Here is a 10,223-nt window from a genome sequence, read left to right on the forward strand (position 1 = left end):
GGGCTTGGTGTCACTACAATTATTTAAGCATTATTTGGGATTTTGTTCGTAGTCGCATTTTCTTTATCCTTTTTTATTTTTTTGTGGTCATTAGGAACTTCCATTTCATTTCACATAAAGAATCAGATTCTACATCGTTCACCACAGACTTCCGAATTTGAGATCCTTAATCCTTAGTTTGAACTATTATTAGAGTAGGACTCAAGAATAGCATAAAAAAAAGCATGGTTAATTTACACAATATCCTTGTCGCCAAGTATAATATATAATATAATATTCACACTATTAAATTTTGTCAAGAAAAAAGAAAACAAGAGGAAAAAATGAACTCGAGTCTAAGGCATAGATAGTCATAGTCCTAACTTTGCAAGAATGACTAGTTTCTAACTCTGAACATAGATAGTTAGATACACTAATCATCATTCAAGTAACTAATCAAAAGTTCCAATTAATACTTTGATCTCATGCAGCACTAGCCACCTATTTCCCATTGCCTGCATGTATTAAACTTACAAAATGGTGAATATACTATAGCTAGTCAACAGAAGACTAAACCAAAGAAGGTTTTCAGTTTCTGATGGTTAGCTCAGCTCTAAGGTGTAGGACACCATTAATGAAGTAACGACAATCCTCAGCCATGAACGAAGTCCATGGAATGGCAAACAAATTTCTATAGCCAACAGCCTTTCCTCCTGTGAATGTATAGCTTCCTTTGTATTTGCTTCCGAAATCCTCCATCGGTTTAGACCTCACCGCAAATTCATACTCGACGGTAAAGCCAACTGAACCCCTTTCCTGCATTCCAAGAAACAGCCCAAAGCAATGGAAAGAACTCTGTTGATCCATGTTGCAATGTGCTGACAGAAAAAACCCTTGTCCGCCTAAATGGAATGCCTGAGAATACACCCGGCCGGATGGGAACAACTTCGCACATTCCTCCCGCTTCAAGTCCAAGTATACAATACACTGCTTATGGGGAAATTCAAATTCTACTACCTTAACTGGGCGATACTTGAATGCCCGCTCAACAAAACGATGGTACAATGAGGAAGAATCTCCTGCTGCTAGTGACCGTTGGCGGTGTGGAACCTCAACCTTGTAAAAAAGGGCCTCAAGTACAAGATTGGATGCAACCTCATAATCAAAGTCCTTACACGTTAAGACTTTTTTAAGTTTTCGGGTGCTCATGTGAGGGAACCGGATAAAATGTGAGAGCCGATTACTCAGGACTTGTCGCCTTTCTTCCAGTTTGCCGTAGTGACTTCTAGCCCATTTCAAGATAAAGTCATATACAACATCTTCAGATGCAACCTGGAGATCATCACTAGAAATTACAGCTTCTATACCAGCTAATGGCAAGGTCATTAGCTCCTCTTGATACCTGCACAAATAAGATGAGTTAGCATTCAAAGCGAAAAGCAACATTAGACAGAAAAGCATGCAGAATGGCATGAAAAGAAACAAGTGTTCTACAAAAGAATGGACGGAACAAATTGAAACTGAAAATTTCACCAGCAAACAAAATGGATGTACAGGAGGAAATAGTAAATCCCAGATACAAAAAAAGAATAATAAAAAACAATTCACGGTTCCCAGAATATAAGATAACACAAACTTCTGTAAAATAGGGTAACCCTTACTTGGCTATATCCTTGAATTTATTAACAAGAAACAGCTTTGCTGCATCACACAATGGTTGGACTGTTTCAGCCATTTCGACACTAGAAGGAAGATCTATATATAGCAATGCAGAGTCGGTTGTCATGGGCATATTCCGCAACAACGAGCTACAGTGTCTCATGCATGATGCAACTTTAAATTTATCAGCAACCATCAACACATCCAGCACAGCTGGCGCTGAAGTATTGGTCAATGTACTACTATACATAAAATTCAATAACTGCATAAGAGCACCTTCTTCTGTAACAAGCGAAAGAAACATGGCATTTGTAAGAAAAAATTATTTGGGGGAACGCTCAATGTACTATAAAGCTTTTATGTTTTATACCAGAGGCATTAATTTTCAGGGTGACATGTCTTTGTTCTGACTGCTTCGTCTCATTTGAAAAAAGCTGCAACACGTAAACAAACAGCTCTAAGCAATTGAAAATATTTTTAGCAAAATTAGGCTTGGTTTGGTAAAACTTTTCCAAGAGGTGCTTGTGCTTATAATCTTGGATAAGATATGTTTGTGTGTTTGTAACAATATTTTGTAGTTTATTTTTTGATTTTTTTTATATTTTTTATTATAATTTTCATATGAAGGTTAAACATAGAGAGATGGGTAATGGGGCCCCGCGGAGAATGCGGGGAACGGGGCGGGGACGGGGAGCAGGGAGGCATCCCCCGCCCCGCCCCGCCCCATTGACATCCCTATTATGCCGTAGCTTTTAAAAAGTTGTCATAAGCTACTCTAAAAAAGTAAAAGCTTTACCGAACCAAACCTTAATCAGGACAAAAGAAAATCTACCTCGTAGAAATAGGGACTTTTAGCAGCCAAGATAGGGGAACTGATATGTAATGTTTTCACAGAGCGAACAAAATTCCAATCTGCATCAACGGCTTCATCACCTACATTAGCAAAAACCATAATTAAAAAAAAAAATTGTAAATCAGTGCAGAACCAACAACTTCATTATTAAGCAGAACATATCTATTATCTAGTCAATAGGTGACAGTTATACTCTTTGTAAAAGACTAATTTCTAGTTCCAGTTATACTCTTTTTTATATCAAACAATACATTTATATTGATTAATGTTCCACATTCGAGCTTTCCATCAAGAAAATGGAGAAAGGCGGAAGACTCAATAATCGACCCCCCAAACCTCTTTTTTTCAATGCAATAGAAATACCTGAAGGGGATTCTTCAACCACCACAACAAGATCATCGTCTTCGTTTTCACATTCCACAAAATCATCTGCATCAGGTTGATACTTGTTCAAAACTTGTTCTTCTGGCAACATAGCATGATCCACATCTGCCACGACAGAAAGCACAATACTTTATTCTCAAAACATTGTGCCTCAAATTTTCTACAAACAGTTGGCATGCATGTAGCAAATTCGAAGTCATGAATGATTAACCTTTGTTCTATTTTATTTTTCATATAATGAAGATTTTAATAAATTTTCTACCTAAGAAATATTTTCCAAGAGAAAAAAAAAATTACGAATTTTCCGCTTCTTAATTTTTCCGAAAAAACAAGTTACGCATTTCACCCTATACACCTAAAACGCGTAACAAGCAGGCACAAAAGCATAAAAATTCAGTTAATTTTCATCATCGACCAAAAAAAGGATTGCAGAAGTGATTGTGGTTTTAGTTTAGGGTTTTTCCCATACCGTTTTCCTTCTTGATGTCGTAGCGGCGGCGCTTGCGGTGGCGAACCCAGTCAGCGATGGTGGCGCATGCATCGGAGTCCGGTGGGGCGTCGACAGGTCCGTCGTCTGTGATCTTGATGCGGCGGATACGGTCGTCGACAGGCTCGTCGTCGGTGATCTCAATGCGGAGGATACGGTCGGAGAAGTTAATGTCGTTGAAGGCGAAGCCAAAATCGGCTTCAGAGGCCATAACGGGTTCGAATAGATCAGAATTCGAAACGCTAACAATCCACCGAATTAAGAAGAAGAGAAAGAGTAAACCCTACAAATGCATTAATAAGGTGAAGAAGAAGGTGTATCAGAGAGAAAGTGTAACCGAAGAAATTGGCAACTTACAGTAACTGCTTATTTAGTATTTATGCGTAATTATTATTGACTCATTCTTAAAACGTTTCTTACTTGCTTATAGAGTATATACTCATTTTCGTCCTCAAAGAATTTTAAACTGGACACTTTAGTTTCCAACTAAAATTAATTACTCGATTGGTCCTTAACAATTGATTTCTTCAGTCACTTAGATCCTTTACTTCGTTAATTCTAACGGAGGTAAAGGGACAAAATGGTCTCAGATCTCTTCTGTTCGGAAACGACACTGTTCTTTCTCAATTTCCATCATATCTCGTATAACACTAGCAGTCTAACACTGTAACTTTAAACTACACAATGCACGCTCTATAAATTTAATGTTCACAAGAAAAAAAATCATCAACTTGTTCTTAACCAATTCATACTCAGAAAATTAATGCATATGTCTCTCAACTAGTTATCGTCTTCGATAGATTGCATGAATCTAGACAGCAAGTCTGATTTGTTAAGACCTGTCGTCGTCGTTGTCATTTCCCTCCTCCTCTACCCTATCATCTCCATGACCACATTGTCCACCACTCCGAGCGCTTCCTTCAGCTTCTTCTCCGAACCAATGTTCAGTAATCGCTTCAGTTTCCATATGAGCAGCAATAGTTTCCATACGAGCAGCAACGGCGACGTTGCTCGTTGTACTGATAGCTTGGATGCGAGGTCGAAGCTGTTTGCCAACTTGAACTCTGAAAAAGAAGGAATGAAACAATCGGTGTCTAATTCAAATGAGAATTTGCATATGATGTCGAAGGATAATCTTCTTATAATGTCCTAATGTCCAACAATCTATATTGCTTGCCGGAGAGTGGAGAAAGGCGTGCCCTTTGAGTATTTGTGGAACTTGGTCTTGAGGATGTCGTGAACGTGTCGGGGTTGGAGGTGATGTTATCGAAGACGTGGAAGTAGATGCTTTTGGTGGGTGTAGTGCAGAGGAGGTGGATGTACCGGTTACAAAGATTTAGGAAGTGTGTGGTCCATAACATATTGAGGTAGGTGCGACACGTGTGACAATTACACCATGGCTTAATCTTGGAGCTAAAAAGGAGGAAGGAAAAGATGAAAAAGAAGACTGTGAAGGTGAAGAAGGAGAGTATGAATGTTAGAGTTATGCGAGATATGATAAAAATTAGGGAAAAATAGTGTCGTTTTCGAATAAAGGGGTCAGTGATCATTTTGTCCCTTGTTAGAGTTGTCAGGGACCATTTTGTCCTCTGTTAGAGTTGTCAGGGACTATTTTGTCCCCCGTTAGAGTTAACGGTGTAAATGACCTAAGTGACCGAAGAAATTAATTGTTAGGGACCAATCGAGTAATTAATTTTAGTTGGGGACTAAAGTGTCCAGATTGAAATTTTTTGAGGACCAAAATAGGTATATACTCCTTGCTTATATGTAAAAAAAAAAATACTTATTTATTAAATAACAATATTATACTTTTTGCTAATTAAAAACTTTAAATTTATAGTTCAAAATTTACAGTTTAAAATTTTATTTTTAAGATTTAAATTTTAGGAGAGTTCAGAATTTAATTTTTAGAATTTAAGATATCAATAATACTACACATTCAAATCTTTTTGTTAACCAAATTCAACCAAATTAGTCTAACATAACAAAAATCAGCTATAGCTAGTATTATTCCATGTTTTATTTTTTAACTTGGTTGAACTTGGTTCATAAAAGAACTTGGATGTGTAGCCTTACTCTTCAAATATATTGTACTACTTACTCACCTCGCAAAGTGTTAGAAAGGTAAGAGAGAGCAGCACAAAAAGGATTTGTGTCCATTCAAGTTGTATGGAATGATACCATATAGAAGAGTATTTTTATAAGTGTTAAGAAAACCGAGATAATCAAATAATAAAGACGTAATATCCTATAATAAATATTTAGATATGCTAAATAATTCTAAGTAATATCCTATAATAAATATTTAGATATGCTAAATAATTCTAATCAATGCTAATTGATTCTAATATATTCTAATACAAAACATTAGTATTCGTTGTAATTATTAATTGACTTAATCACCTAAAATATTTAAAAAATTAGATTTTTTTAAAAAAAATATAAACTGTTAGTATAAAATAATTCTATATAAATAATAATTATGAATTAGCAAATCAACAAAAATAACTAATTTTCTAACACATTATTTAAACAGTCATCTAAATGCAATATTAACCAAAATTTAAATTTTTTTTATAAAAAGCCATTACCTAAGTTATGTTTGGTTGGAGTAAAACAAAACAGAGAAAGAGAGAAGAAAAGTTATAAAATTTTATGTGTAATTTATGAAAGAAGTTTTATAATTTTTCTTTTCTCCCTTCTATTTTCCCTCTACTTCTCTCCAAACAAATATAACCTTGGAATTGAAGAGAGAAAAGGTCACAATGTCTCTTTTTTCTTTTTTTAAGGTTGTTTATCCCAAACATGTGTTAACAATGCCATGATTCCAATCATTCCATCACCATGAGTCCATGGAAGTGGGAAGGTAGCAACCAATTATCTCTAAAGATGAATATTTAAGAGTCTCCATCTAATTATCAGTGAACATAATACAAACACTTTTAGATATCCATAGAAAGCACAAAATATGTTGAAATAACATTATTGCTGATCATATATCAACATGCATTCGTGAAGAATTAGATTCCACAGCCTTCACCTCAGAATTATGTTTTCCTATCCTTTATTCTATTAATAATCAGAATAAGATTCCCCCATCCAGCAATGAGAATGGCATAGCATAGAATCATAGTTTGCTTTCTTAATTCTTCCACAACCTTGCCTCTTACAGAATACTAACATTTTCTCTCTTAATAATAATATAACACATAATTAGATGCAAGTGCAGAACAATTAACCTCATTTTATGAAGAAAACACATTACCTGCCAAATTAAGAATTAAGCTCAATGACAACATCTTAGTGTGAAATCAGATCAAAGATTTGGATTTTGAGATTCCAGGATCATTTGGAAACCTGGATTGTCTAAACATTATCTAAATAATGTATCAGTAAGTCCTAATTGACCCTTTGATCTCACACAGCATTAGCCATCAATTGAACATTCCTTCATATTGAGATACAAAGTACTATAGCTAGTTACAGAAAATGAGATACTGATGGCTGAAGAGCATAGACAGGTCAGAGCTACCCATTGAAACAAAAGATTATTAAATAAAAGGAAGGACTCAATGTCTGATAGTGAGCTCCGCTCTAAGATGTAGGACACCATTGATGAAATAAAGGCAATCCTCGGCCATGAACGATGTCCACGGAATGGCAAACAAGTTTCTATACCCGACGGCCTTTCCTCCTGTGAATGTGTAGTTGCCTTTGTACTTGCTAACAAATTCCTCTGTGGGCCTAGACCTCGCTGCAAATTCATAGTCGACAGTGAAGCTAACAGAACCCTTTTCCTGCATTCCCAAGAACAGCCCAAAGCAATGGAAAGAACTCTGCTGATCCATGTTGCAATGTGCTGACAAGAAAAACCCTTGTCCCCCCAAATGGAACGCTTGAGAATAAACCCGGCCGGATGGGAACAAATTGGCACATTCCTCCCGCTTCAAATCCAAGTACACAATACACTGCTGACGGGGAAGTTCAAATTCTACCACCTTAACTGGGCGATATTTGTATGCCCGCTCAACAAAACGGCGGTTCAACGAGGCAGACTCTTCTGCTGCCAGCGATCGTTGCCGGTGTGGAGCCTCGGCCTTGAAAAATAGTGCCTCAACTACAAGCTTGGATGCAACCTCATGATCAAAGTCATTACAGGTTAAGACCTTCTTTAGTTTTCGGCAGGTCATGTAAGGGAAGCGAATCAAACGTGCCAACCGTGCACCCAGAACCTCCCGCCTTTCTTCCAGTTTGCTGTACTGATTTCGAGCCCACTTCAACACAAAATCATATACAGCATCTTCAGATGCAACTTGGAGATCATCACTAGACAATATAGCTTCTATTCCAGCCAATGGCAAGGCCATAACCTCTTCTTGATATCTGGACACATAACGTGACATGACTTAGTATTCGAATGGAAATGCCAACGTTGAGAATGAAAACAATCTAGAATGGCATGGAAAGAAACTAATGTTTTCCAAAAGAATTGACAATCAGAAATTTATGTTGTAATTTCACTGGTAAACAGAAAGGTGGGCCCCACTTATTATAAAGGAAAACAATAGTCACTACAGAGCTTATAATGTTTGTGTCCAATATAAAGTGATTGAAACTAATCAAAGAACTAAACACTTACTTGCTTATATCCTTGTATCGACCAGCAAGAAACTGCTTTGCTGCATCAGTCAATGGTTGGACTGCATCAGCCATTAAGACACTAGATGGAAGCTCTAGGTAGAGCAATGCAGAGTCAGGTGTCATGGGCATATTCCGCAATAACCTGCTACAATATCTCATGCATGACGCAACTTGAAATTTATCAGCAGCCATCAACACATCCAGCACATCGGGTGCTGAAGTATTGGTCAAAGTGCTACTGTACATAAAATTCAGTAACTGGATGAGAGCTGCTTCTTCTGTAAAAGGCAAAAGAAATAAAGCATATGTAAAACAAACTATTTGAGGGGTCACAGAAATGACTGAAAAGATTCTATGGAATTTCTACATATGTTAATACCAGATGCGTTAATTCTTAAGGTAACATGCCTCTCCTCTGATTCCTTCATCCCATTTGAGAAAAGCTGAAAAGAAAAAGCAAATAAACTTGCCTAAGCAAACATAACTTCCAAAAAACAGGAAAAAGAAAAACCAAAGTAGAGAGACATCTACCTTATAGAAGAAGGGGCTTTTAGCAGCCAAAATAGGAGAACTGATATGCAGTGTTTTAACTCTCACAACTGAAGTGCAATCCATGCTCCAGTTTGAATCAACACTGGTCCCAGCTTCATCACCTACATTAGCATTAACCAGAATTAACAAGTGAACAAACAAGTTCACACTTGAGAAAAAGATGTATACTCTATTCACTTTACAGGATCCAAATCCATTTCCATAAATATTATAGTCCATATTTGAGCATTACAAAGAGAAAATAGAGAAAACCAGAAAAAACACTATCAGAATCCTAAATATAAAAGACTCCATATATGTATACCTGAAGGGGATTCCTCAACCATTGCAACAGCCTCTTCGTCTTGATTTTCACATGCCGCAAAATCATCCATATCAGGTTGATTCCCGTTCAAAACTTGTTCCTCTGGCAATAAAGCAAGATCCACCGCTGCAGCCAGAAAAAGAAAGTCATATGCACAAACATCAACAAACCCGTAAGCGGAACCAAGAAAAAAACAAAAACAAAAACAAAACTTTCTAGCTTCTGCGTTCTATCTCACAAACAACTACCCAAAACAGCAAAACCATACCTTATACCGCTTCTTTTGTTCCTACATATTGAAAACACTTGCCCAAAACATGAAACACAAAAGCACCTAGCACTTATACTGAAGCCATAACTCATCTTCTATTAGTAGTAGCATTTTCCATTATAAGAAGAACGAAGAAAAGTTGAACAATTCACACAGCAACGGAATTCAATTTGAATTTTTCATCCCCCTTAATCTCTCCAAAATTAGGCTAATCATGTCACAACTAAACTAACCCTAGAAACCTAACAGCAACAGAAAGCACAAAAACTCATCTAATTTTTCAAAACCGAAGAATAATTTTGCAGAAATACATAGTTTTCTAGGGTTAGGGTTTTATTATTATACCATTCTCCTTTTTGATATCTTCGCGGCGGCGCTTACGGTGGCGTGCCCAGTCAGCGATGGTGGCGCAGGCATCGGAATCTGTTCGGGCGTCCACTGGATCGTCCATGATCTCAATTCGGAGGATCCGGTCGGAGAAGTTGCTGTCGTTGAAGGCGAACCCAAAATCAGCTTCCGATGCGGCGTCGCCGCCGCGAGACCACTCTGACTCCATAACCATAACCGGGTCGAATAGATCCGAATTCGAATCCTTCATTTACGCTAAGAGGAACTAGAAACAACGACGAAGAACAAAATAAAGAAGAAGATGAAGAAACAGTTTGTTTTTCTCTTTTCTTTTTTTTAGTTTAAAGTTTAGTTTGTTTGTTAAGGGTTTGGTTTGAAAGAGGTTAAAGAGAGAGGAAGTATGACGAGGCAGAAAATGATAATAAGCTGGCAGTTATGGTTATTTACAATTTAGTACCTGCAAAAAAAAATATTTATATCTAGTAGCTGAAAATAAATAATAATAAATTCGATGGTAATTTATTAATTTAAATTGGAACCGAGAGAGTAATAGATTTTAAATTTTTTTAATTTAATAAATACATAATAAAAATTTTTAAAAAACTTAAATTTTATTTTTTTTATAAAATATTTTTTAATTATTTATTTATTATATACTTTTTAAATACATCTTAACTAAGAATTTGTTTGGGTGAATTTCTAAGAAAAGATCTTTTTTTTAGTTATCTTTTTTTAAAAGATCTTA

General features: G+C 36.4%; 2 protein-coding genes across 2 annotated transcripts; both read right to left on the bottom strand.

Annotated features, from left to right (window-relative positions):
- Positions 1 to 246: 246 nt before the first annotated feature.
- Positions 247 to 3,762, bottom strand: LOC112726415 (BTB/POZ domain-containing protein POB1). The gene is made up of 6 exons (XM_025775795.3): positions 3,345 to 3,762; positions 2,855 to 2,980; positions 2,471 to 2,571; positions 2,009 to 2,072; positions 1,641 to 1,920; positions 247 to 1,381 (listed from the first exon to the last, which is right to left on the bottom strand). Exons 1-6 carry the CDS (start codon positions 3,571 to 3,573, stop codon positions 568 to 570), a joined length of 1,614 nt encoding a protein of 537 aa, XP_025631580.1. The 5' UTR covers positions 3,574 to 3,762; the 3' UTR covers positions 247 to 567.
- A 2,900-nt stretch (positions 3,763 to 6,662) lies between these two features.
- LOC112726421 (BTB/POZ domain-containing protein POB1) lies at positions 6,663 to 9,930 on the bottom strand. Its single transcript, XM_025775800.3, has 6 exons — positions 9,476 to 9,930; positions 8,860 to 8,985; positions 8,535 to 8,656; positions 8,383 to 8,446; positions 8,002 to 8,281; positions 6,663 to 7,745 (listed from the first exon to the last, which is right to left on the bottom strand). The coding sequence occupies exons 1-6, from the start codon at positions 9,726 to 9,728 to the stop codon at positions 6,932 to 6,934; spliced, it is 1,659 nt and encodes a 552-aa protein (XP_025631585.1). The 5' UTR covers positions 9,729 to 9,930; the 3' UTR covers positions 6,663 to 6,931.
- Between the last annotated feature and the right edge of the window lie 293 nt (positions 9,931 to 10,223).

Source organism: Arachis hypogaea, chromosome 12, assembly GCF_003086295.3.
Source record: "Arachis hypogaea cultivar Tifrunner chromosome 12, arahy.Tifrunner.gnm2.J5K5, whole genome shotgun sequence".
Lineage (NCBI taxonomy): Eukaryota > Viridiplantae > Streptophyta > Magnoliopsida > Fabales > Fabaceae > Arachis > Arachis hypogaea.